The sequence below is a fragment of the Ursus arctos genome, unplaced genomic scaffold (genome assembly GCF_023065955.2).
Source record: "Ursus arctos isolate Adak ecotype North America unplaced genomic scaffold, UrsArc2.0 scaffold_2, whole genome shotgun sequence".
Classification (NCBI taxonomy): Eukaryota; Metazoa; Chordata; class Mammalia; order Carnivora; family Ursidae; genus Ursus; species Ursus arctos.
Genome location: NW_026622874.1, coordinates 64,855,822 through 64,882,646, shown reverse-complemented (window position 1 = coordinate 64,882,646; position 26,825 = coordinate 64,855,822). Strand labels below are relative to the sequence as shown.

The window sequence follows — 26,825 nt, the reverse complement described above, 5'->3', positions numbered from 1 at the left end:
AGCTGCCGTTAGCCGACCCTCGGCCACGGTCCCTGCCCCAGGCTCGCGGACAGGCATCATTTTCCAGATCAAGCCTCATTAGTGGACTCAGGGCTGCAGCACCCGCATCCATAGCGACTCTCCGGCATTCCCTTCTGGCTATTCCATCTGCCGTGGACAATCACGGGCCTCGCCTGCCTTCCCTCGCCAACCTGAACTTCTCAGGAGGCTGCAGTGATGGAGAGGGCCGAAAATCGGAACGTATTTGCTACTGGATCACTGTGTCCTGCATCTCAGCGAAGGTTTTCCTGTTTACAGAGCTTTTGGCCTGGTTTTCTATTTGATTTCTGGGAGATAGGGAGAGCCATTCCCATCTCATAGATGGGAAAACTGAGACGTGGGGTATTCGCACAATTACTCAGGGTCACACAGCTCGGGACCCCAAATCTTCTAACACCGTGTTGCCAAAACATTGCTTTCTTTACAGACCCGTGAGGGGGAGCTGTCTGGGAGCCCTTGGGGATGTGCTCCTCGGGCTTCAGCGGCCTGACAGCCCAGCGCCAGGCAGGTGGGACAGCACCTGAAGGCACAGGGAGGCAGGGCACGAGGAGTCAGTCCGTGCGGGCTTCCTTGCAGAGTCGTCCTGGACCTGGAGCCTTTCTTACTGACAGAAAGAAAAAGCAAAGACAGAAACTCCAAGAAGAGTATGTTCGCACCAGAAAAATATACAGACATGGAGACCCTGAGCCCCTTGGTTCGGGGCTGAGCTGGGAGAGCCCAGCAGGTGGCTGTGGCTGGCGAGGAGATGGCCGGACTGCCCACAGCCCCTCTGGGTGTCTCTCGGTGTTGAGATGGGGACACTTCCTCTTGAGGAGCTCCCGCCCCAGATCAGCTGGGTCCTGCTCTGGGCCCAGAACACTGGTTCAGAGCAGATCGCCGCAATCCCCCTCCAGCCCAGAGCCTCAGTTTACAGGTGGGAAACCGAGGCACCAAGGGACATGAGCAGTCCTTGGCCCAGCTTGCCAGGGTGGAGCTGAGCCACCACGGGGCCTGTCCCTCCGAGGGGTCCTTGCCGGCTGTGGCTGTGAGCCGCAGCAGGGCCCGGGGACGCTGTGGGCGCCTGTCGGATAACGTGCTGCCTCCCCTCTGCTGTGCCCCTTTCCCCCATCTTGCCCCACAGCTGTGTCCCTGTTTCCCAAGACCAGGGTTGGCGATCATCAGCTCACGGGTCTAGGTCTGAACCAAACTCCATGCCGGGGCCCCCTGAGACCCTGCAGCCCCTGGGCTCCCAGGGGTGGTCACCCCAGACTCTGGGCTGCTCTGTGCAGGGTCCAGATCCGATTTCTCTGTCCCCGTTGCCTGGTACTCAATAAATACTTGATCAACGAATGAATGACAGGAGGGAAGAGCGAGGCAAACGACCCCATTACAGGTCCAGCCGTCCAGGCCGTGCACGCGGGACTGGCAAGGGCGGGGGGTGCCGGAGCCACCGTCACTGTCCCCATCCCACAGACTAAACAGATACTTACTTGCTTAGACACATTGTTTAAGCCTTTAAACATAACAGCTGTGAGCATAGACTAGGAAAACAGGAATCCCAGGCAGCCCCCACCCGGGCTCCTCGCCCTGGAGAAGTTCTGGGACCTGGCACCAAGACCATGGAAGGAATGACACTCCTGGAGGAGAGCCTGTCCTTCCACCCACAGCCATCTCCACGCCGTCAGCAAGGTGCTGGGCAGCCACCCCAAGTCAGCTGCTGGTGTCACCTGGGGCCAGGGGGCTGGGGCGACCCGTAGAACGAATGGTCTCACTGAAGAAACCCAGCTGGGCCCCAGGCGGTGGGGAGCCAGGTGGGCGTTCCTGCAGGGCTGGAAAGGGCCAGGTGGTGTGAGCCACGGGGGTCAGGAGGGCGCATTCTTCCTGGGGAACTCACCCTGTTCCCTCCAGCTGCCACCAGCTGTGCGTGAGGGGGGACAGCCAGGAGACATGGGTCAGGTGGCCAGAGGTGGATGGGCTGTGTCAGTGCTGGAGGATGCCCGTCTCACACGCCAGGACTTGGCCAAAGTCACCCAGCTGCTGGGCCCACATCTGGATGCGAGCTCGAGACCCCAACCCCTGCACTCCTGAACACAAATTGTGCCTCCCGTCTACCTAAATCCCTCTGTGTCTCCAGGGCCCGCAGGATAAAGCTGGGCCCCCAAGCAAGGCACCTGCATGACTGGGGTCCTGCTCACCTCCCCAGCCTCACTCACACCACTGACCTTCCCCTCCTGGCCCGACACGTTCCCCAGGCGACCTTCAAGACCCCGCTGTGGGCCTGTGACTCCCCACGGCCCCCGGGAGAGCACCTGTTTCCCTGCTGCGAGCTCTGGGAGCACAGGAACCAGCTCTCGGTCACCTCTCGGTGTCTCTGCACCCCCAGCACCCGGCACAGTGCCTGGTATGTGAGAAAAACCCCAGGAGTGTCTGTTGAATTAATTATCAAATGAAGACGTGAGTGGCCCCTGGGGCAGCACGGGAAGGGGCTCTTCCCATTCCTCATGGAGCTTCTCCACCTACAGAAGGGCCAGCAGCCTCAGGATACTGTCTAAGCCCCAATTTTCTTTCTCCTCTCCTCCCTCCCCGAGCGTGAGGGTGCGGGTGTCCGGCCACAACCAAGGGGGAAGGGAGGCGGTGCCTGTGCAGGGAAAACCGCAGCGGGGCCCGGCAGGCGTGGGCAATGCCTCCAGCCAATGGAGGGGCAGGTCACAGAACGGTGACAGCACAGCGGCCGGGCTGGCCTCGCTTACTCGTGAAATGAGCCGTCCACACGTGGCTGCGGCCCGCCCACGAGGGAACTGCAATTAGCTGCCCTCGGGCAGCCAGTGACGTCGTGCCCACCACCCCCACCCATTCCCACTCCGCATGTCCGGCTCCCAGAGGAGCAAGCAGCTCCCATGACGGAAAGGAGCCGTGAGTCCCCGGAAGGCCCCTCAGGGCTCGCAGACTTGGTTTGAGGGACCATTTCCCTTCGAAATTCTGTTTTCCCCACTCCAAGTATGAACAGGAGAGTACACCTGCTGGGCATCGCCCACCATCGCCAACGGGTAGGGAGGCAGGTGCCCACGGAGCAGGAGGACCAGCACCTGACCTGCGGGTGAAGAAGATGCCCACGCGGGCGACCAAGGCCCGGCCCAGACCCCAAGAACGTTCCACACAACGGCCACTGGGCTCAGCCAGGCTCAGCTGTCACCTGCCACGACCGAGGGGTCCCCGCCATGTGCCCGGGGCAGACCCACAGCAGAGCACCTGCGTCTTTCCAAAGCAGTTCTGGCCCCTGGGAGCATTTCTGGGGACCCTGTCACCAAGGGACTAGTTTTGGCTGATGGAGAGCAGAGGTGAACGCACGGGGCGCGGTGTGGGGAGCTGAGTCCAGAGCGGATACCTGCTCCCGCCGGGAGGCTGGCGGGGGCGCTCGGGGAGTCAGGGGTTTCTAGACTCAGCCTGAGAAATCGGGCAGGAGCAGCACTAGAAACAGGACTTCCCTGTTTGGTTTATCTATTTGTGTCTTGTAATTTATCTAGTATTTCCCAAAAGGTCACTGGGTGGCAATTTCAATATCGTAAAATTTGTGGAGACGCTCTAAAAGAAATGCACAAATTCCACAGGTTTACCCCGGCTTAAAGGTAATATATTTTATTAAAAGCGTCTATTCTGAGTACACTTGGGGTCGGATTTGGTGACCGATCGGTCAGAGATCCAAAGGGACTGTGCTATTCAAAGATTCACTGTGTTTGGGGGCGGGAGGTGAAAAGCAACGGAAATCAAAGGCATTTGCGAGGGTAGGATCTGTGGATGGAGCAGAAAGTGGAAACGTGGTCTGTGGCTCACAAAATGCTCCACAGCCCCCTCCCTGGAGCTGGAGCTGGAGCTGGGTACGAGACCAAGGACCCCCTTCTCACTTCCCCTCCTGGCCCCTGTCTGCTAAATTCAGTCTCCGTCATTCTAAGGAAAAAGAGCAAGGAGCAACCGCCTGAGGGAGAAAGACCATGACCCCTTCTCCTTCAGGTCAGCCCAGCACACCACAGCTTCCGGGGACCACCCAGGGGTCTGGAGTCCCTCACGCCTCCGCCCATGCCCCTCCCCCCACCGCGTCCCCACCGACAACCTGCCCGGATCCCCCGATCGGGCACCAACTCCAGGCCCGTATACCGCAGGCCAGCACCTCGGGCTTCTGCCTCCCCGAGGCCTCGTGGGGTCCAGTGCTCCGGTCCCCAAAGCCACCAGGAGCCACCCTGCCTAAGTGACCCCAGGGTTAAGGGGGCTTTTTGAGTAAAGATGGGCCACAGACAGATGGGCAAGCCCTTCCCCACCCTCCAGACCCCACATTAAGTGGAGCAAGGAGAGGAATGACAAAACAATCACCTCCCTCTGCTGGGTCCTCCCAGGGTCTGCATCACCTCCTTTAACCCCACAGACCCCTGATTGCAGCTCCAGACTTTGCAGATCGTTAGTGTCCCCTGGGGAGTTTCCAAAAACCATGACACCAGGTGGCACCTGGGCCAAGACCATGGGGGGGGGGCTGGACGCTGGGCACATGCAGGGTGGAGACCCCCAGGTGATTCCAAAATGGGGCAAAGTTTGGGAACCACCGAGGTTCGTGTCACCGTGACCCCCAATTGCTAAGGAAATCGATCCTCAGAGCAGCTGAGAACTTGCCCAAAGTCACACGGCACAGGAGCCAGGGTGTCAGCATTCTGCCCACACCGCTGTGAATCCAGCATGAGGCCCCCCGAACTCCAAACTCCTGCAGAAAGTCTTTCTGATCTGCCAGGAGCTGTGCCCCACTCGGCCTCCCACCCATCCAAGCACCCCCAGGACAAGGACCCTGGAGGCAGCGCTGGGTCTGCCCCTTCCTCCTCCGAGATCCCGAGAGCACGGCGGGGTGCGAGGGAAACGCTCCAAGGTGTATGTGGGTGAGCCCACGGAGTCACTCACTCTGTTGCAGAGGAGGCCAGGGAAGGGGCAAGTGAGGGAGGGGCCCGGGAGGGCTCAGACCAGAAACCCACGGTTGGTCTGCTCCTTCACAGGCGGTGTGCCTCGGGGCAAGTCAGCTCCCCTCTCTGAACCTCAGATCCCCCATTCTAGGGTCTGAGCAGTTGTGGGCATAGGAACACCCACGGCCCCCCGCAGGCCAACAGAGGCCACACACAGTCAGGGCACCCACAGACCCCCAGCCTCAGGGGGACTGGCCAGGCTGGGGAGGAACTGAGGAGGGGGCCGAGGAGACGAGCCCCTGGGGTCACATCCCACACCTGCCCCGCCTGCCCGCCCCAACCACAACCCCCGGAGCAGGACTGGGGTGGCAGTCCTGGGGTCCACCCGACCCAGTACCACCCCTGGAGTGGGGCAGGATGTGCTGACATCTGGGGTCAGCCTGCAAGCCCCCGCCCCCTGCCCCAACCGCTGACCTGCTGCCTGCCCTGGCTTCCTCCCAGAAGCCACACGGAACCTGGCTTCCACGGGGCTGTTCAGGACCACCCCTCCATGAGCCTTCCTGGCCCTTCCATAATTAATTCCCCTTGCGACTGTTCCTGGCACACCTCCCTCCTTGCACCCATCACGCTGCACCACGCCCACCATCTGCTCTCACCGCTGCTACCCTAAGACCCTCAGGGAAGGGTCAGGGCTGGTGTCAGCAGAGGCAGGAGGTCTGGCTTCAGCCCGCAGTCACTCAACCGCAGGAGGACCAAGCCTGCATTCACTGGTCTATACGGTGGGGCATCCAAGCACTGGCTTCCCCAAGCGCCGTGAACATTAAGTGAGGTGCGTGTGTGGAGTGGCTCAGCGCAGGGCCTGCCACGGGGCGGGGTGGGGGGGTGGTCAGTAAACGACAGCTGTGAGTTTCATGTCGTGTCCACGTTCCCCACGCCCAGGCTGAGCTCTGGCGTTCGGAGTGCGGCCCCCGCTCTGCATGAGGCGCTGAGCTGAACACCAGCCCGTCTGCAGCCCTGACAGGGGCGGGATGCCCACTGCCCGGCTGGGCTCACCCCTGCAGCCTCCATGCGGACGCCCGCCCCCCGTCCGGAGCAAGAAGCTGCCCAGTCCAGAGAGGCTTCCCCCACCTCCAGGCGCCCGACCTCATGTGCCCATCTCCCCACCTCAGCCCTCACCACGTCTGAAGTCCGGAGATGGGCGAGGGTCAGGGAGGCAGGGGGACGTGCGGGAGGTGGGGCCGCCTCGCAGCCAGATGCAGAGACCCTCGAAAGCACTGCCCAGAGATGGCCAGAGGGCAGCCAGGGAGTCCTCGCAGGGCTCTCGGCCACACGCCCCTTGACGCTGAGGAAAGGCTACGTTCCTCTGATGAGAGACGCCAGCAACGCAGTGGCCCTGGGGACTCCCGGGGAAAGCGCTCCGGGCAGGAGGGGTGGCGGGGGGCCAGCGCCTGGCCGCAGACAGGGGGACGGACAGCAGGCCAGCGGGGAGGGGGCAAGGGCCCGCCGGAGAGAACAGGCGCTCCCTCCCCACGGCCCTCCAGGCCCCCCAGGATGAAAATCAAGGGACTGCACAGATTCGCATCAGTCATGCGTTATTAAACTAATGTGCTCTCATCAGGCTTCTAGAGTTTATGAGGCCATTTGCAATCTTTAATGGAGAGTAAGACTCAAGAGGAGGGATCTCCTGTCCTTTCCTCATTCAACACAGAGAGAGTCCCCGAACGTTAAGTGGGAGAGAGGGGGGTGACAGGACCCACGAGACTTCCCTGGGGTCATGGGCCACCTCGGCCACAGTGGGAGAGCACTCCGGGCCCTGGGGGACAGAGAAGGCAGACTGCAGACGGGACTGCTCTCAGGGCGTTTGGGGTCCCTGGGTGACTGAGCCACGAGAAGGCCCCCGGCCTTCTGCTAAGTGCTCTCACTCCGCCCTCTCCCTTGGTCCGCACGGGAAGCCTGTCATGTCGCAAGGGTGACATCTTCACCGTCGTTCTAGAGATCAGGAAACCGGGGCCCAGGGCCGCTGCAGCTGCTCGCTGAAGAACAGACATGGCCCCGCACCCTTCCCACTGCTCTAGAGTCGGGGCTGGGTGCGCAGACGTCCTGTCCGTCCTCCAGCCTGCCCAGGACAGACATCACAAACCAGCCCCAGCACTCTCGCCATCAGGCTCACACCGCCCCTCAGAACCCTTCCCAACACCGCCCTTCTGTTCAGAATTGACCCGCTGCTGGGTAAACCCTGTCTGCCATTCCCGCAGCACATCCCGCCCACACTGCCATGTGCCATGTGGCCTGCCGTGAGGGCTCAGCGTGGCCCGGCCCTCAGCCAAAAGCCTCCAACAGCCCCTCGTCGGCCCACCCCTGGTTCCCCGGGGGCTCCAAATGGGACCAGAGGCACCTGCCCCGGGGGCAGATCCAGAAGAGGGACTGCCCCCGCCCCGGCCCCCGAGCTCCCCGCTGTCCTCCCTGCAGGGCCCCACACGGTGCGCAGAGGCCCGTCCTCACTAGCAGCTGTCTGCTTCAGCTACAGCAGGAGGAAGGTGTCGGGCTCCAAAGCGGACCCGACCTTGCTGTCCTCTGGAGCCCTCCAAGGGCTCGGGCAGGAAAGAGGCCGAGCACACCGTCCTGGGGCCCTGGGCCTCAGCCAGTCCCAGGGACACTGTCCCCACCTCGTCCGGGCCACTGAGGCTTTCCAGTCTAGAGACAGACGCTCCCACAACCCTTCCCCATGGGCCCTGCCACAGCCCCGTTTAAATCACGGCAACAAAACTCCGAGAGCGCTCATGTCACTCCTCACGCCCACCCTTGTTCCGCAAGGTGGAGAACCGTGAATCCAGCCGTTCTCCCGCCGCCCCTCCTGGGGGCAAGGGGCAGCCTGCCAGTCCCTGGCGGGGGCTTTCCTTCTGGAATCTTCGGTGGGGGCACACACGCCCTCTTCCCGCCCACCTCCAAAGGGCCTGGCAAGGCCTCTGCAGCCTGCATGCCTCCCCCTTCCCTGCCCTCTGCCCTCTTTCCTGCGGGGGGTCTCCGGGCCCCAGACCCCAGGGGCCGCAGTCCCGAAGGCTCACTCGGCATCAGCTCTGCTGGCCCTGCCACTCGCCGGAGGTCCCCTCCCGATAGTACGGAAGTCGCGCTAGTATCCGGGTCGAGGACCTCCCCTCCGCCCGAGAGGGTTTTGTTACTGACCTTGTACAGAAGAGCCGCTGTGGGTAATAATAAAACGCAGACTGGCTTTTACTCCACTGTATTTATTTTTCTATACTCTCCGCAGACAGCGTCCCCTCGTGTCTGCCCCCCCCCCCCCAGCGGACTGCGCCCCTGCCCGCCCCTGACGCCCCTAGGCCCGGAGGTGGCCGCAGCCCCTCAGCACTGCCCTCTCCCGGAAGCTCCGCCTCTCCCTGCTGGGCCCCGGTGCCCCCCAGACCACCCTTGGGGCGACTCTGCCCTCAGGGCGACTCTGCCAGCAGCCTGCTGGACTTACGCCAGGAGTGCTCCGTGTGAACCAGGAGCGCTGCGTGTGAACGAAGGCTCTGTCCGTCCCTGGTGCCGTCTACCCATCTAGATCCGTCGCGGTGCCGTGAGGCAGGCTCCACAGTGGCCCCCAGACCCAGCCCCGCCCTCCCCACCGCCCACACACACCGAGGCAGACGGCAAGGTTGACGCCATCCTGGTAACGGCAGGCAGAGCCCACCCTGTGCCCTGGGGTTGCCCTGCCGACCACCCGCCCCCTGCCCCCCACCCCAGCCTCCCCTCATTCCTGGGCAGACACCCGCCCAGAGCCCCTGTGCCCGGTGCTGTGGGGGGACCCACATCCCTCACCTCACGGCATCTGCCTGACAACCGTCCCTGCTGTGTGGGAGACGCTGCCCTTCGGAGAACCCAGGCTTCTGCCCAGGTCATCCCGATAGATACCAGGTCATCGACCCCAAACCCAGGGCCCTTGCCCCTCTGGAGCCGGAGCTGAGCCAACCTCTGGGCCAAGGCCAGGCTGGCCATGCTGACCTCTCTCTGGGCACCACACTGGGCTCATGGGGGACCTAGTCAGGGTCCATCGCATCAACCACACAAGGAGAAGACCCCAGCAGGGCATCCTCCTGGGATCCCCGAGCCCCCCAAAGCTGACACATCCAAGGCAAAACTCAGGATCTCGACCACTTCCCCAATCTCCGTGTCTTTTAAAGGCAACACGATCCTGCCCCACGGGCCCCGTCTCGGGCAGTCGCCACCTCTTATCCGTGAGACATAGCGGCCGTTTGTTGAGTGAAGAACAGCACAGCTGTGCTCTTATCTAACGCCCTCACACAACCACCCTGTGGGTAAGCGCCGTACCCCAGCTCACACACGCACACAGCTCTTGGGGGACCGGCAGCTCGCCAGCACAGAGCGTGTGAACACGCCGCCTGCCGTGACTCTGCCCAGGCTCCGCGAACGAGCAGGAGAGGCCGTGCCCCACCTCCTGAGGGGCTAGTGGCCCAAGAGGCCCCAAGCCCGGGGCAGGCAGATTGGGGGGCTCGCAGCCCCTGTGCTCTAAGAAAGGGCCGGGCTTCGAGCAGAGCAGGGAGGGCATCAGCCCGCAGCCCTGGCCTCGACCCTCACACACAGCCTGGCTCCCTGGGGCGGAGAAATGTCAAGCCCCACACATGACCTGCCCCCGCATCTTGTGTCCCTTCACTTCTCTCAAACGGTGGCAATACCCTTCCAGCCAGCCTCCCTGTTTCCACCTTCCTACAACCCATCCCCTGCAGCGGCGGGACCACACCACCGTATTGCTCAAATGCTCCCGCCACACTCTGTGCCCTTAGACCAAACTGCCAACTCCTGCCCTGCCTGGCAAGGCCCCCGTGATCCGCTTCCACGGCCCTTTCCAATCTTTTGTTCCCAACACTTCCAGGAAAGCCTGTCTCCTCCGTTTCTCCCTGAGAACACCTGGCACTGTCCAATGCTGGGCCTCGGCCAGACGGTCCCTTCAGCTTGGAAGGCTCTTCCCCTTGGCCTCACCAAGCCTCACTGTCCTTCACAGCCCAGCGCACCCCTCACCTCCTCTGAGAAGCCTCTAGACATGAAGACTCACAGATGCGCCCTCAACACAGGCTGCACCTGCCACAGGCTGCCTCGTCCTGGGAGCCGTGGCAGCCTGACCACCCCCAGCCACGAACGGTCCACCTCCGTGCCCCCCAGCAACTCCAAGGCCAGTGCCCAGCACAGAAGGGGCATCTGTGGAAGTCTGCCCAGGAGACTGTCCTGAGACCCTCAGCACATGGGTATAGACCCTTCCGCCCCTGTGGGTCCTGTCAGTCCCCAGGGCTCAGAGCTCAGAGCAAACACTGACTTCCTGAGGCGGCCACTGGGGAACCCTGGCCCACTCACCCCAGAAGGATCCTAGCAATGCCCGGGCTGGCGCACTCAGCTGTCTCTCCCTGCCAGGAAATCTGCCGCTCACCCAGTTCTGTCTCCCACTCACACGGCACAGAAATAATAGCCCTGCATTTTCCTGCAAATTCCATCTCTCCCAAATGGAGACTAGTTCCACCTGTACAACGAAATACAAAACAAGAGGCCGGATGAAGTGGGTCTGGCAGGGGCAGAAGGGGTCCTGGGCTCCCCCTCCCCAGAAGTCCCCTTAGGGCTGGGGTAACAATCCCCGTGCCCCCCTGCCCCCAGGACAGCGCCAACAGCTGTCCAGATGACGGACCAGATCCGACCGGCAGGGAGGCAGACACAGACACCAGGAACCAGGAAACGCCCTGCTGAGTCCGGTCTTGACCCAGGCCTCCCACTCCTGGCCCGGAGCCCATGGCAACAAGGGCTGCCCGTGAGCAAAGTGGGGGAGCCAGGTTAGGGTGTCGCACTGTGTCTTGTTCTCACTCACCCTGAGAGCCTGTGAGGGTGAGTCACCCAAAGCAGGGTCTCCCAACCTGGGTGACTTTTGGGGCCAAGTGATTCTTGTCGTGGGAACGCTGGTGTGCCACAGGCTGCTTACCAGCACCCCCGCCCCAACCCCAGCAACATCCCTCTCCTACTTGTGACAACCAAAGACATCGACAGACATGGCTAAGTGTCCCCGGGGAGCAGACTTGCCCCAGGTGAGAAGCCCTGACCTAGAGGCACAGAGTTGGGTCCCAGGTGTCGGGGGGGGGGGCACTGTTTGCTCTCCCCCATTCTTGCTCCAGTTCATATGGCATCCTCTGCTTCACCCCCTCCCTCGGGACAGAACAGGCGGCCCAGGAAGGAGCAAGGGCACACATAGGTGCCAAGAGCCAGCACTTACCAGGCATCTGGTCGAGGGGCTGAGGCCCTGCATTAACACCGTTTTGTGAAGCTGCAAGGTGGGGACCACCACCCCTTTCACCAGGTGGGCACACGGGCTCAAACAGCAAGTCACCAAAGTCCCCCAGCCAATAAGGGTCAGGGTCCGGATCTGGTCCCAGGTCCAAAGGCCTGTGCCCTGCAGGCCTGGGCAGCCGGAACAGAGTGGCCTTGGCCAAGCAGGTCCTGAGATGCTTGCGCTCCAGGCCCAGGTCCCAGCATCGGCAGACGACGGAGAAGGCCTGAAGAGTCACTCTCGGCCCCTTTCCCGAGTCCCCTCCCAGCTGTGAGGGGCCAGCTGTGGCAGCTCCCTGCATGGCCCCCAGAGCCCTGGACACTCGGCTGCACAGCCGGTGAGCGTGGGGCAGGGCGGCCCCGAGGAGCTCGTGCTGCCTCTCCCTCCTCCTGGCCCGAGACCGGGAGCGGGCGTGCTGGAAACCCACAGGTGCGGGTCTGCAGAGCTGTGCACTGTCCCGGTGACTGCTCATAAACTCAGGCCTCCCAGCCATGCTGGTGGAGCTTCCAACCATGTGTGACCCTTTTGTGTCATCAAACTGTTCTGGGGTCGGCCTAGAGCAGGAAAACACGACCTTGAAACGTGGCTCTGACCCAGAAAGACCTGGCAACCTCCAGGGGCCTCCAAGAAGTGAGTGTGGTGGTCCTGAAGGCACAGAGAACTCAGATGAACTTTTTTTAAACGTAGCCCAAGGTGCCACAAACTGTCCTCTGGAATGGGAGGGGAGCCATCCTTCACGGGCAGGGGCCCAGGCAGATCCCCCCACACCCAGGCACTGTCCTCCGACCTCCCACCATCACTGGGGCACGTGCTACCCACCAACACACCTCAATCTCAGTCTAACCCCAAATCCCATCTTCCCCCCAAAACTGTTCCCCCCCCCCCAGTCTCCATACTGGTTAGCGGAAACTCCATCCTTGCACTTGCTTGGCGGCCTCCTGACTCCCCCTTTCTCCCCACCTCCCCAGCATCACCATACCCCACATCCAGTCTGCCAGGGATGACCTCCTCCCCAGGATTCCAAGGACCCAACCACGTCTCACTGTCCCCCCGCCCCTGCCCACTGGGCACCATGGCACTCACCCAGCCGGCCCTCACCCCACAGAGCCTGCAATGCCCCCCACACACCCCCGGGCCCCTCATCACTCAGGGAGCCGGCCTCGCAGACCCCCGCAGCCTTGAGACCTCACTGTCCCACACAGTGGACACCGGCCGCATGACCACCGGGCCCTGCCACGTGGCCAGCACAACAGGATTTTTAAATGTATTTCCAATAATTCACGCTTAAAAATTGATAGTTGGGGGCGCATGGGTGGCAGTTGGTTAAGCATCTGACTCTTGGTTTGGGCTCAGGTCGTGACCTCAGACTCCAAGCTCTGTGGGGAGTCTGCTTGGGATTCTGTCTCTCTGCCCCTCGCCCGCTTGCATTCTTTCTCTCTCTAAAATAAATAAATAAATCTTTTTAAAAAATCGGCCGTCTGTTTATTTATTGGGAAGCGTGTAGCTGTGTCTGCAACAGCTGGGGCACACACGGCGGCCGCTTCCACTGTGAGTTCTGAGCCCTGACTCAGGTCCGGTATTTGCACTGATGGCGGGAGCTGTAAGGCACACACTGGATTTCAAAGACTCGGTATGAAAAACAGAGCGCAAACTATCAGTAATGCCTTCCACGGATTACATGTTGAGCTGGTAATATTTTTACTCTCCTGGGTTAATCTGTCTTCACTTCCACATCCACATGGCTCCTGGGCAGCGCGAGGCTCCGGGCGGCCTGTGTTTGTGCAGCGGGCGCCCACCCGACCCGGCCTTCCCTGCCGCACTTCCTCCTCCTTACCTCCAGACGACCCTTCATCCAATGTCACCCCCGGGGAGGCCTTCGCCTGCGCTTAGTCAGATCACTATTCTCCCCTGACTTCCCACCGCGCTTCGATTCTCTTGATAGCATTTAACACCTTCCCCAGAGCGCGTGACCGCATCACACAGTTCAACGTCCATTTTACCCACGATCACGGACGCTCCTGGAGGCCGCTGTGGTCTCTCCCACGATCCCTGCGGTGCCCCGAACGATGTGGCTCATAATAGACATTCAACAACGGTCAGAGTGACCGCCCGGGCTCCCCACGCGGCTGGGGTTTCTCAGGACATGCCGGACACACAGTAGGTGCTTGTGCTCCTAGTAGGCCGGTCTGTTAGCAGAGTCACCGGAGAAACAGAGGCAGCCTGGCGGAGTCACGCCATGGAAGGCAAAAGCAAGTAGCAAGGGTCCTTGCATCGGACACGGCCCCTCTCCATGCCCCCAGGAACGCTGCCCAGCAGCCACCGTGGGCACTGCAGGGGAAGGTACATTTCCTCTCCTTCCCATCGATTTTTATTCTCCCAGTGAGAAGACAAATCTGTTCCCCTTCCGCCAGAAGGCCTCAAGCCATGGCTACTTACATTATAGTAATTAAATCCCTGCTGCTAGGAGAGCTCAGGAGTGAACAGGCCTAAAGCCAAGGGCCGGCCTGCAGGGAGGGAGGCTGGCCTGCAGGGAGGGAGGCCGGCCAGAAGGGCCTGTCTCTCTCAGCTGCTTCCTGAGAGTGACAAAACCCACTTAGCCACAACGCCCTGGCAGGCTTCGCTCCCAGCCCCTGGGACTAAACCTCAGACCACCGTCCCCCGCTCACTCCCTGGCCCCATCTGGCCCTCGCCTCCCTCCTGGAGGAGCTGTTTTAGCCACCACCTCACTTCTCCCATTTTCCAGATGACAAAACTGAGGCCAGAAGCCAGGCCTAGCCACCCCAGTCCAGGGCCTTCCTCTGCACCCATGTCTCCCTCCGCTGGTGGTCAGCATGGGCTGAAAACCACGTCACGCGCTCTGCCCGCAGTGGCGCCCCATTTAACCCCCACGCTGCCCCAGACATAGGGTTACGATGAACCCCCAAGGAAACAGAAGAGAAGAATGAAGGCAACTCGCCCCAAGCCATGCAGGCTGGAAGTGACAGAGGCAGGATTCAAACCCAGATGTGCTGTGTTCTCCGGAGGCCAGGCTCTCCTGGGGAACAGGAGTAGCAGAGCCATCTAGGAGGCAGCCGCAGGCGGATGGCAGACGTGGAGAGATGTGGTGGTAGTGGGGGGGGGAACAGGCCAAGCGGGAGACCCAGCCTCAAGCTGGGGGTCAGATCCAGGCCACATGCTCCTGCTTCTGTCCCTTACAACGTGGTCGCCTTCCCCAACCAGCCCGTGAGCCCCAGGTCTCTTTCTGCGTTGGACCCCAGAACCCAGCAGGACACCCGGCACCTGTCGGCCTCCTGCGTGGCTACAGCCGAAGATGGAGGGCTGCTGAGGACAGTGGGGTGGACACAAGCAGGACCCACAGAGGGGAGAGGGCTGCCACAGGCACCAGGCTTCATGACCCGGATGTGGCAGGGGCCCGGGGTCGGGGCTCCATCTCATCCTTTGGGTCCTGGTGAGTACGTCAGTGTTTGCAGTCTTCAGGTCACACAGGGAGAAAACACATGGTAGCGCCGGGCACTGACCTCCCTTTACGGTGAGACCGTGCCCCCGTGACGGTGGGGGTGAAGCCCTGTCATCCCCACTCATGGGCTGGAGGCCGAGGCTCGCGGAGGCTGATTTTCTCCCCAGGGTTGCGCAGCCGGACACCGGGGAGCGGGGACAAGAACACCACAGCCCACACTGGCTGCTCAGCTGACCCCTGCGGAGCCCGTGGGGGACCTCAGCCCCGGAGCCCAGCCCACACGCCAACATCCCGGGGTTCCTGGAGCGTCAAAAACCTCTGCTTCTAAATCAACGCCCTCCCCCGCACCGAGCTCCAGTCACCCGCTGAGGCTTCAGGTGAGGCTGGCAGGGCTGCGAGGGGCCAGGGTAACGGGGGTGCGGTGGGCGCCGCGGATGCCTTCAAGGAGCAAGAACAGCTTGAAGTGGCCCAGGCCAGGAGGAGCCACGGGGACACGGGCATGGAGGACACTCCCGGCTTCAAATTACAGCTCCATTCCTTCCTGGCTGTGAGGCCCCGGGCAAGTTCCCTGACCTCTCTGAGCCTTGGGTGGGTCATCTGTCAAACGAGGACAGCTGTGGGGACCACGTGAGACGAGCGTATGGAAGACCCTTAGTACTGTTCATTTTCTTCTCCTTCCTCACCTGTCCTTGTCTTCACTCCTGAATAAGACACAGGGTTGCTTTGGAGCCATTTTTAGGGACGGCGAAGAAGTTTCCATTTTATGAGAGGAGCACGTTCTCCTGAGCCACTGAGGACAGCAGAATTATATACAACTGTCCACCCACGGGGGAAACCCTCACGGCCCAGCCTCCACCCTGGACCAGCTCTTGGCCCCACCCAAGTCATCTCACCCTGCAGGGATCCTCCCCTCGCGGGTGGAAGGCATGGACCCCGTCTAGTGTCTTGTGCCAAATGTCCTCCCACCAGGCTCAGCGCCATCGTACCCCCAGGAGCAGGGAAGGTATCTCGTGCAAACACCAGGTCCAGCCCAGAGCAGGGGGGGCAGGAGTCACGGGACCAGCTGAAGGATCCCCTGGGATCCTGTGGCCACTGGGCTCTGGGAAGAAAAGCCAAGCCTTGGAGACCCACATGGGCCAGGGAGCCCCCGGGGCCAGGTCCACGCCACACCGAATCCCCCATCTCCACCCTGGGCAAGACGAGTGATGGTCCCACTTTCCAGACAAAGAGGCCACGGCTCAAGGCCACATAGCAAAATTGTACACAGTCAGGATTTGACCCCAGACTTGTGTTGAAAGCCTGAGCTGTTTTAGGAAGAGCCGGTGGAAAGGCACCCGTTTCATTGAGGAGAGACCCCTGCAACTGACTCAGGTTCTTACGCACACAGACCTTTGCAGTCCTGGAGCCTAGAACAGGGCCTGCCACCCAGGTGTCCAGTGGGACTAAAACCCAGACGTCCCGGATTCTGGCTGCACCCCAGCCACTTGCAATGCTGAGTGGCCTTGAACAAGTCACATAACTTCTCTGGGCCTTGAGGTCCTGTAAAGAGGGGGATGGCCCCCGCCTTGCCTTCCTCATGCCTGGCGGGCCTGTGGAACTTGGCTATCCAGCTTATAGGTATGATTCCACACCTGGCCAGGTATGCCCCCAGTTCCCCAGAGAAGGTGTCCCCTTCGTGCCACCAACCCTATCCAGCTGAGCCCGACCCAGAGTGACATGCTCAGCCTCACCCTGATCTTGGAGGGAGGGGACATCACCTAAGTCAGTGGCTCCCGATGCTCCCACGTGTGGGAGCCATTTGGGCCCCAGCAGACCGAGCCAGCATCCGGCCCATTGGAAGCTAGAAAAGAGAGGAAATGGCTAAGCTCCAATTTGCTAAAATCAGGAATCTTCTTAAAAAGGAGAAAAGCTCTGCAAAATCCCCGTGCGGACGCCGGCAGGTGCCAAGTCAGGCAAAGGCGTGAGGAAGGACTCCCCTTATTGGCAGCCCGGGGTGCACCAGCCACCAGGAGCCCCATGCACACTGCGTTCTTGCTGGGCTGTTGAACACCACTCCCTCCGTGCACAAACGTGAAAGTGAGGCTTGGGGAGCTGGCGTCACTGGCCTGACGGCCCCCCAGTGGCGAGGGGCTGGGCCTGCCCGGTCCCTGCTCCCCTGGGGGCTCCTTCCCTTCTACCCCTGGCTGGCACCCACCTTTGTGGGTTTCCCCATTGATGAGTTCAAGCTAGAGAGCAAACCACAGTTCCTAGAGACGCCACCGGCTGGCCCGGAGCCCGTGAGCTCCAGGGGGTAGGCACCGGGGGGCTCAGCCCTGTGGGAGCGGCCTTTAAGACAGCTTTCCTGCTCATGTGACACGGACATCATGCCTGTCCCTTAAGAAAAATGCCCCACGAGCTGAGTCAAGCATAACAGATGCCAATTTACATATCATTTCACACATCGATTGCACATAGTTCACTTAGTGCCACCTCGGCTCTGCTCAGAGTACAACTCCTGTTACCTGGTGGCCAAGGTCCCCACGAGGGCAGGCCCTGACCCCTGGCCTGCCCCTCCCCACCCGGCGGCTCTTCACGCCCCGGGGGGCCGGCTGGGAGACTAGCGGCTGCCCACTGCAGGGAGCGAGAAAGGAGCCCGTCTGTGCACACGCCCCACAGCCCTGCACTCCCTACGCCAAGTCTCCCGAAAGCCTGCATCTTGAAGACACACGAGAAAGTCCCCGAGTCTCCTTGGTGCCCTGCTTCTGTCCCAGGACGGCCTCCTCACGGGCCCACCCGCTGACGTGCCACGCACCCCGCCTCGTTCTGCATGGTCATCGCGTGTCCCCCTGACCTTCCTCCTGGACTCTCAGGCTCTGGCCTGACTCCACGGCCTTATTTTTGTTCCCTCCACCTGTCCCGTTTGCGTGGACGCACCCAATTAGCTGTGCCCAGGCCACAGATTGCTGACTGTGGGTTAGGACAACTGGGTCCCCTGAGGCAGGAAGGCTCCAGAAGCCGAAGCCGGGCCACCGCGACAGCCCCACCTTCCAGGGAACATCGTGCTTTCCCTCGCTTGTACGGACGCACCCAGGGGGCCCATCCAGAAACACGACGAGTGGCTTGTCATCCAAGGGGAGGCCGCGAGTTGGATGAGAAGGGGCACGGGTCACATGTGCTCGCCTCTTCCAGGGCCTCCCCTACAGCGCCCGGTGCAGAGGGTGACATACACACTCGGGCCCCTCCAGGCCCTCTGGGCAGCTGTGGGTTAACAAGAGCATCTTCTAAGCACTGGGCTCATAAAAGCAGCCGCTGGCAGGTGTCAGGGCTCAGCGTGTGCCTGACTCTGTACCAGGTGCTAGCGACAGGCAGAGGCTGGGGGTCCCTCTTGACGTCGGAGAAATGGCTTCAAATTCAGGAAACTCCCTGGAGACCCACCACCATAGGTCACCGAGTCTGAACTCAAACCCAGAGCCCAAGCCCCTGACCACCATGCTAGCTCGGCTCTGCCAGTTCCTATCAACTCTGAGAAACGAAGAGCATCAGGTCTTCAGTGCAGACGCTGAGCTCCTGGAAACTGCAGATACCAACGAAACATTAAGTCACCCCCATGCCCTTGGCACGAGCACTCTGCTCCCTGCGGAGAACCTCCAGGGTGAGACCTGGCCCCAGGAACGTCCCCGCGCTCCCTGTCCTCCCTCCCCACCCTGTGCGCTGCCCCACAGCAGGGACTGCTCCAGCCCCCTGCCCCCACCCCTGCCTGGTTAATCCCGGGGGGGGGGGGGGGGGACCACCCACCGTCCACAGGGAGCCTTCCCAGTACCCCGAAGTGCTAACCCTTCCTCCGCGCCCCCAACACCACCAGCAGACGCTGAGGGCAGCCTGGATGGGTGCCTCTGGGTGTGGGCCTGGCCCCGACGACAGAGCTTGAGGACTGTGGCCTGTGGTCTTCGCAGTGGAGCAAACGCACATGTCCTGGGGCCAGAAAGCGTGGAGAGGGGGTGGGGGTGGGGTCAGCGTGAGAACCCTGCCCTCATTTCTGAACCCAAGAAACAGAGGCTCAGAGAGGCCAAGGGCCCCCGGACAATGGCCACATGGTGAGTCGGAAGCAGGAGGGGAAGCAGACGGGCCACTCTTTAACACTTATTGCCCTGACAGAGTCAAACACAGCCTCACGCCAGGGAAGGAGGGAGCTGGGACTCGGGGGTGAAGAAGAAAACTCCAGAAGCAGGGATGGAGAAGCCTGCAGAGGTTCCCTCGCTCCAGTGCCCCGCAGAGGTCTGTGGCAGGGTTGGGAACAGGGAGACGAGCAGGGGCTGGAGACCTGGGCTCCGGCTCTAAAACCATCTCTCCTGAGGGGCCCCGGGCACAGACCACACACCCCTGTGCAGCTCAGTTTTCTACCTGTGGCTGGTGGCAGTGACCCCAGGGCCACGGTGAGGTCACGAGGAAGGCAAGCATGGAACCCGGCGGGTCGCCCCAGTAAGAGCCTGGCAGCCAGTGCTGGGGAGGGAGAGGCGCCCCAAGGGAGGGCGGGAGTTCCGCCAGCTGCGGGGGGCCTCGGCGCTGTGGGCTCCTGTCCATAAACCCCACACCTTCCCCATCCCAGCCTGGCCGGCATCGCCCCGGGGCCATACCAGCGGGCCTCCACACGGACCCTGGGCCTGTGCACAATCTCACCCTGGACCCAGGCTGCCCTGGGGCCCCACACTGGCATCCCCCAGGACTCGGGTCTCCCCCTTCCTGCCTCCCCCATGGAAGTTCCTCCTGGCCCAGTATTTGGCGGCGTCACGGGCCGCAGCCCGTCCACCTTGATCAGCCTCTTGGACGAATGACCAGCTGCTTCTGCAGCAGCAGCAGGCAAGGGAAAAGGCCTCCACTCGGTAGTCAGGTGGGCCCAGGGGCTCATCCCAGCGCCGCAGCAGCTCACAGTGCAGCCCGGCCTGGGGACACTCTGGAGGGGACAGGGGGCCGTGACCACACCCACTCCCAGGACTCCAGAACCAAGGACCACGGCCCCAGCGCTGCAGAGAGCCCCCTGTCTCAGCGCTCGTGGGCAGTGCCGGCCCCCAGCCTTCCCGCCGGCCTGGCCCTCACCGCCCGGGGAGCTCCTGGGGGGCAGGGGAGGTGGGCCCTGGGCACCTCGGAACCCATTGGCCTCCTCCGGACTTTGCTCAGCAGAAGAAAAGGCACAGAACCTCCTCCCCAGGCTCCTGAGAACAGTGTGGTCTCAGAATCCCCCACCCTCATTATTTAAAAAGGAATAGCTAGTTTTCTGGTCTCTTTCTCTCCCTCTGGACTTTGGAAAGAAACAGAAAAGCGGGTCTGCCACGGCCCAGCGGAGTAAGGCGTGTTTCATCGCGAGGCCCTCACCACCCCACTCTGTCACACACATTCTCCCCCAGATGTGCTGTACAAATAACGGCCACGCAACCCCGCTGACCCCGCGCCTTGGCCAGGCCGCAGCCGCTCTCCTGAGCTCCCTCCAATTTCTTTCCATTTTAGGTTTCTTTACCTTCTATTACTCAAAGCAGATCTTTGGACCCTGGCCGGGCCGGTGCCCCTCCCTGAAAGCTTGGGAAGGGCCGCGGGAGGCAGCCCCCAGCTTCCCAGTCAGCCCGGGCAGCGGGCACACGCCCAGCGACAGCGCTGTGCCCAGCCGCAGGGGACGCGGCCGGGAGGAAGGGGTGTCGGCACGCACCCCAAAGTCTTCCCGGACAGCTATAAACAGCGTGATGACGCGCCAAGGACAGGCATGCACTGCTGAGTCGTCCCTCCGGGGTTACCAACGCTGGAGTCATTTGTGGGCGGGCCACGAGGGTGGTCAATAGGGTCACCACCACCCTGGGTGGGAGCAAAACCTTGCTTCCATGTTCTCAGACCTGCTCTTGCCCGCCCTGGGCCCAGACACGGAGCACGACCTCAGAGGAAAACCCACGCCGGGCTCAGACCCTCCCACCTCCCGCAACCCTGTCCCGCAGGCCGCCACACAGGGAGGGTCCGTGGAGGGGTCTGTCCCATTCAGATGTCAACATCCCCGAGACCACCTCGGGGGTCTCCTCCCAAACGTCAGGACGTCCCTGACAGCCGCCCACCTACCCCAAAGGGCTCCTGGGTCTGGCAGGAGGTGCGGGCTGTTCTCCCACCTGCTGCTCTGCCCTCCGCTCACAAGCCCTCTGTGGCCAGGGAAAGCGGGCTCTCGGGGCTCAGAGAGCTGGGACCCGCAACCCTACTCAGCCGTTTGGGGTGGAGGCTGAGGGCAGAGGCCCTGACCTCTGTGAGGTCAGCAAACACCCACAACACGTTGGCCCTAAGGGACCCCATTTTCCTTGAAGAGTAAATGGCCAGGAGACCAAGCTCCCCTGGTGTGCAGACGGGCCATCACGAGGTGTTGTAAGGGAGGACAGGGAGCCATGCATGGGGGGACAGGGCAGCCGGGGAGCACCGGCCCCGACTCCCCGCCCACGGCCTGGGTGGGCCCAGCAGCAGGGCCAGGCAGGGGTGGTGGGAAGTGCCCCACTGCAGGGGCAGCTGGTGGGGCGGGCAGGGGTCAGCTGTGTCCAGGAGGTGAGACCCAGTTGGGTGGTGAGCCCGGGGCGGGGGTTGGAGGTTGGGCACAAACAGGGGACACGGAGAGCTGCCTTGTCGTACCGGCATTTCCCAGCCGCCCCTGAGGTGGCCCTGCAGCCTGAGCCCAGAGGTCCCTGAGACACAGGCCCACGGGGACTTGCCAGCCGGACTCCCTGCTGCTGGCAGGCTGGGGCTGGGGAGTCCGCAGCTCGGGGAGGACAGGGGCCGGCCCCGGCTCTCCCTTGACCCCGTGGACAGAGCACAGCAGGCAGTTCACGGCCTCCAACCAGCTCTGGAAGACCACAGAATGCCAAGAAGGACCCCCGAAGACGCGCTGTGTGAATTCTGACTGGCGCAGATGTGGCAGAGACCAAGTCACTCAGTTCTCAGCAGGACCTCTAGGCCTGGCCCTGTCAGGCGTCTAAGCCCTTGGGGCAAATCCACCTGTTTTTTTTTTTTTAAGCCTGAACTCCCTGCTCAGTTCAGGGGCAGCCCCGCACCAGTGCGCCCACGAGGGCCACCTCCGGCCCCTCTCTGCCCGCGGGCCTCACCGCCTGGGCTCTCCTGTTATCTGCACCCGGCGTCACCTGGGGCGTGTGCGCAGGGGACTGAGGGCCGCTTACCGCCCCGCGCTGGCCCCCTTCTGCATTAACTCTGAATAGGCTCAGGGCAGGCCACGTTCCTTCTCAAGGGAGCCAGGTCCACGTGGCAAATTCCTCCCCAGCAACAGATATCAGCCAGAGACACAGATGGGGGTCCACAGCCCTGTGGAAGGAAAGGGAGCTCCGGAAAGCGGTAGCTCCGGCACAGGCTAGCGGCCTTCCATCGCTTGGGGACAACGCGTGTCCTCCTCCCAAGGGTCTCTGAGACTGAAGCACCCTCCCCCCTCCCCCCGGTGCAGACCTCGCCAGTCTGCCTGGGCCCCCTCCACACTGTCAACAAAGCCAGCCAGACACACAGAGTCCTCCCGCTAAAGACACTGCAGCCCAGGGCCCACCGGACAGCCACGCTGCCCTCCCTCCTAACCCAAACCCCCTGCCACAGTAGAGCCCGTGACAGGCTGGGGAGGCTGGGGACAGACGTGCCCTTCCTTAAAGCACAGCCATGATGACAGGCTGTTTCCAGGCAGAAGACCCAGCCCCTCCTCAGAACTTCTCCCCGACAGGACGCAACTTCTCACGGCATTGACAAGCATCAGCTCCTGGACCTGTCCAGGGCCTGGCTGATTCCGGAGCCAGGGTCGGGGGGGGAAAGACATCTCTCCTCTCATCATCACTATTAATAACAGTGACAACAGGCCCCGTGTTGGAGCCTCACATTTACCACATTCACTCTCCCCACTGACAGCCGGGGAGACGGGCTCGCCAAAGCTGCGCGCCTCGTCCAGGGTCACAGCTCTGGAAGTGGCAGAGCTGGGATTCAAACTTCACTCTGATTCTTTAAAATGATCCTGTTTGCAACTGGGAGCGGTGAGGGATAGCTGCCTTACCCGTCCCGGCTCCACAGGGCCTGACACAGGAGACGCCCCGAAAATGCCGGTCCCAGAATGACTCAGTGCACGGAGGGGCAGATGGAAAGGCTAGGGAGCTGGGCAGCCCTGCTGATTACAACCCACGCTGTCCCAGGGACACACAGGTGGCCCCCTCTCCAGCTGGGGCAGGCAGGACCTTCCTGGTCACCGCTCCTCACGCTGCCATGAGGGTCAGCAACTTAGAACCGGGTGAAGCCCAGCCCCGTGGACGGCCTCACCTCCCCCTTCTTTCACACCAAAGTCTGCTCTCCCCCGGCTCTGAGTAAGGCCCTTTCCCTGAACACGCCTTCAGGGTGGCCCCTGCTCCAGACCCCTTCCTGCCAGTGACAACCCTCCCGTGGCATTAAGACCAAGGTGCCCAGACCCGCCCCATGAGGACAGCGTCCCCAGAAGGAGCCATTCCCTTCAGAGCTCTGACCACGGGGGTCCCTGGCGTGCTGGTCTCGCCTCTTGCCCTCACCCCCTAGCACTTGGGCCTTCATCAGTCTCCCTCGGCGAGGGCTCCTGGTCCCCACGGGGGGCTGGGGGGAGCCAGGGCTGTGCCGAGGGTGGCAGCCCCTCCCCACCCCCCACAAGCACCGGCAGGAGAGGCAGCCCCGAGACAGCAGCAGGCTCAGAGGCTTGTACGGGGATGACTAAGTGAGCCGCCGTTCCCGGGGAAACCCCGCTCACTTCTGCTCTCTGAGGGGCTCAAATCCTCGCACTATTCGGATGCAGGCAGCTTCCAGGGGCTGCCCTCTGAGGGCTCAGCCCCGTCTGAGCAGCGGGTCCCTGGGGGACCCTCCGCGTGCACGGAAGTCGTGGTGCCAGCTACTCAGGTGGCCTGACAGGTCTGCCCTTGCCTGCTGGAGAGAGAGGCTGGGAATGAGGGAAATCCGATCAGCACCTCCTGGGTTTTTGCGGCTGGATTTCAACAAGGAATGTGGCAGTCCCACAGCAGCTGTGCCCAGCCTGAACAAGGTCTATTTGAAACCTCCAACAGCTGAGCCCCTCCCAGCCACCCCTGCCCAAAATGACGAATAAGAGAAATCCAAGGGACAAGCAAGCACGCACACACGCACTCACATACACCCTCCCCCCACAACAAGCTGGGGGTGAGGGGAGAGTGGGAAGAAATCCACTTGCCCAGTGAGTGCCGGGGCCCCTGGCCCTCCAGCCCGCAGAGCGAGGGCCCCCAGCAGGCAGAGAGCTAGCGGAAACCCACCTGCCTCCATCCCCATGCCCCTGGAGGCCGCGATTTCCAAGCCCAGGCTGAGGCTAAAGCCAAGCCGTGGCCTCGGCCGGGTGTGCACACGCTCCACCGTACTGATCCCGAGAGGCGGGCCCAGGGCGCGGGCTCTCGCCCGGGAAGCCCTGTCATCCCATCTGAAGAAGAGGCGCTCCCTGGGCTGAGGCCAAGGCGGCGCCCACCTGCTCTGCTGGGGACACCTGTAGCCGCTTTTGTTAGTGGCTGTTTACAGGCAGCAGGCTTCTGCTGAGTGCTTGCTCCTGAGGGAAAGGACCGCAGGGCCCCTCCACCCGCTTCCACCCAAGCCCCCAAGGGAGTCGGGTCACCGGTGCTCTGCTATTTCGCCCAAAGTCTGTCAGGGACGAGGAGGAAAACAGAAACTTGGGAAGAGAGGGAGAAGCCAGAGAGAGAAGGGATAGGATGGAGTCCCCACCCCCCACCCAGACATTGATTTCTCTCCCATCCTCGGGAAAATGGAGTGGAGCAGGGCGGGGAGAAGAGGAGGGAAGTCGCAGGAACTGGCAGGCACATCAAGGCAGAGTGTAATTAATTGGTGCGTTAAGCCGCTGGGCTCCGCTTTGGTACGAGTGAACCGGGAGGAAAACGATGTCTCAGAAGGGGATCTTTCCTCCTCCCTAACACACAGTCTGCAACAGACACTGTACGGGGATGCCCCCCCAAGAAAGCGAGCAATGAATTCTCCCGGGATTCAGAAAGAAAACCATGGGAAGTTAGGGTGTTCCATATAATTGAGCAAACGCCTCTCCCACCACCGCCTCTCCCCTCCATCAATCTCTCTCTCTCTCTCTCTCTCTCTCTCTCTGTTGCTACCTACATATTCCTTTTGTTCAAGGTATAAAGAGAAACCGCAGCCCCTACCTTTGAGTACAAACCCCAAGAGAGCTCGGTCTCTATCACCATAACAACAATTCCAAACATCCCAAAAATCAGAGCATAGTCACTGAGCCGCTTCCTCTTTTCAAACAGGGCCCTCCTGTGTCCCAGCTTATAGCCAATGTTCTGGTTTTTCCGCTTGTTGGCTTTGGGGAAGGTGGTGCTGCTGGGGGTGGTGCCGGCGTGCTGGTGGTTGTGGGTGGCGTTGGGGTGGTGGAGCAGGGTCTGGTGGGCATGGTTGTCCTCCCGGGAGGAGACGATGATCTCGGGGGGGTTGCTGGGGCTGAAGAGCTGGAGGGGCTGGCCTTCGGGCTCTGCCTCAATGAGGTTCCTCCGGGAGGCGCTGAGCCGGCTGAGTGGCTTCATGACCCCACCACTGTACTTGCAGGAGCTCATGGCGATCTCCGTGAAGGGGTTGCTGTCCCGCCGGTGCACCAGGGGGCTGGCCTGCCGGTGCCGGCCGCCTCCACCGGGCCCACTTGTGGCTGTGGAGCTTGGAGAGTGGCCAAGCAAGTGGTCATTGACATTGAGCTGGCTGCCCTGCCTGGAGGAAGGGTGGAGGACGGCGGTGGAGTTGGCCGAAGGGGGGCCCCTGAGCGTCGTGGGAGAGGAGTGCAGCAGGCCGGGCTGCACGGGCTGGCTCTGGAGTTGGGCGAGCAGAGACAAGGGATGCGGTGGCGGCGGCGGCGGCTGCTGGAGCTGCACGGGCTGAGGCGGCACCTGGGGTCCCGGGGGCTGCTGGGGGGCCGCTGCCGGCGGCTGCTGCTGCTGCTCATCCCCAGAGGATGGACAGGGACACTTGGGGTCTTCATCCAGGTCCCCCACCCCCGAGTCATGGAAGTGCCCAGAAGTGTCCATCTTGGGGCCTGGCTGGATTCCCTGCAGCACAATACCCCACCCCAAAGCCACCCTCGCTCCAAAGATGTCCTCAGAGAAAGCCAGGCATCCAAGCCCCCACCAGTCGTCTTGGCCCCAGTCTTCTTTCTCTGGCTTCGGTTCTCTGGGGCTGCCTGGGGTCCAGACGCCGCCACTCAAGGATGCATTGCACTGGGCAGGAGGGGCCTGGAGCAAGAGGCGGCGGAGAAGGAACTCGGGCTCAGGAGGTGGACCTCTGGGAGCGCGCAGGGCCAGGCTCAGCCTCACTCCTCGCGGGCTCAACAGCTTTGCTCCCCTCCTGCGGCCGGCGCTACACGGCAAGCCAAGCCCACTTCGTGGCCGCGGCGCTCATTGGCTCGGCTCGGGTCTCCACCGCCTCCTGGCCACGCCCCCGAGCAGGCTCCTCCCCGTGGGCGGGCCCTGCCGCCCGCGGCCCCCTCTCCGGGCCGCGCAGCGAGGGCTGGGAGCTGTAGTCCCCGCCGCCCGCCCGGGGCCGGCCCTCCCTCCTGCGACAGGTGCGGCAGGAGCCCGCGGGCCACGGCGACAGGGACGCGCGCGCACGCGGGACGCTGGGGGGAGGAGCGCGGCCTCCCGACGAGGGCAGCCGCGCACACTGACGCGGGGGCGGGAAGCGGGAAGACCAACGGTCGCTGATGGCCGGGGTCTACCACAGGTAGACCTCCAAACGCCAGCGGCGGCGGGCCTCCTGTTCCCGGCGCAGACTGATGCTCGGCGACGTTGAGCAACTGCTTCAGGGTCGCCGTCCTGACCCCAGGTGCGTGAGCTCACCTAGTGAACGCCGCAGTGAGTGTGCAGGGCGCCCCTGTCATTGGCAGCCCTCACTCCAACCCCGTGCAATGATGTCATCATTCTCCTTTCACAGATGAAAACTGAAGGGAGAAAATCACACAAGCACAGACAAGTCAGCTGGCAGACGTGCGTGGCTGGTCATTGAGGGTGGTGGGATTCGAACCCAGGTGGGTCTTAGCCACGGCTCCCACACCCTCTCCCAGGCCGCC

At 62.4% G+C, this 26,825-nt stretch overlaps 1 protein-coding gene across 4 annotated transcripts in view; it reads right to left on the bottom strand.

Annotated features, from left to right (window-relative positions):
- Window positions 1-26,518, bottom strand: part of KCNN3 (potassium calcium-activated channel subfamily N member 3) — a 137,607-nt gene extending 111,089 nt beyond the window's left edge. For 3 of the 4 annotated variants that reach the window (XM_026485294.4, XM_026485295.4, XM_044379093.3), the window contains exon 1: window positions 24,916-26,518. In XM_026485294.4, coding sequence (XP_026341079.1) covers window positions 24,916-25,788 — 873 coding nt within the window. In that variant the 5' untranslated portion in view covers window positions 25,789-26,518. Of the gene's footprint in view, window positions 1-20,222; window positions 20,416-24,915 lie in introns of those variants that run through there. The other variant, XM_044379094.3, reaches the window with a different exon arrangement.
- Window positions 26,519-26,825: the final 307 nt, after the last annotated feature.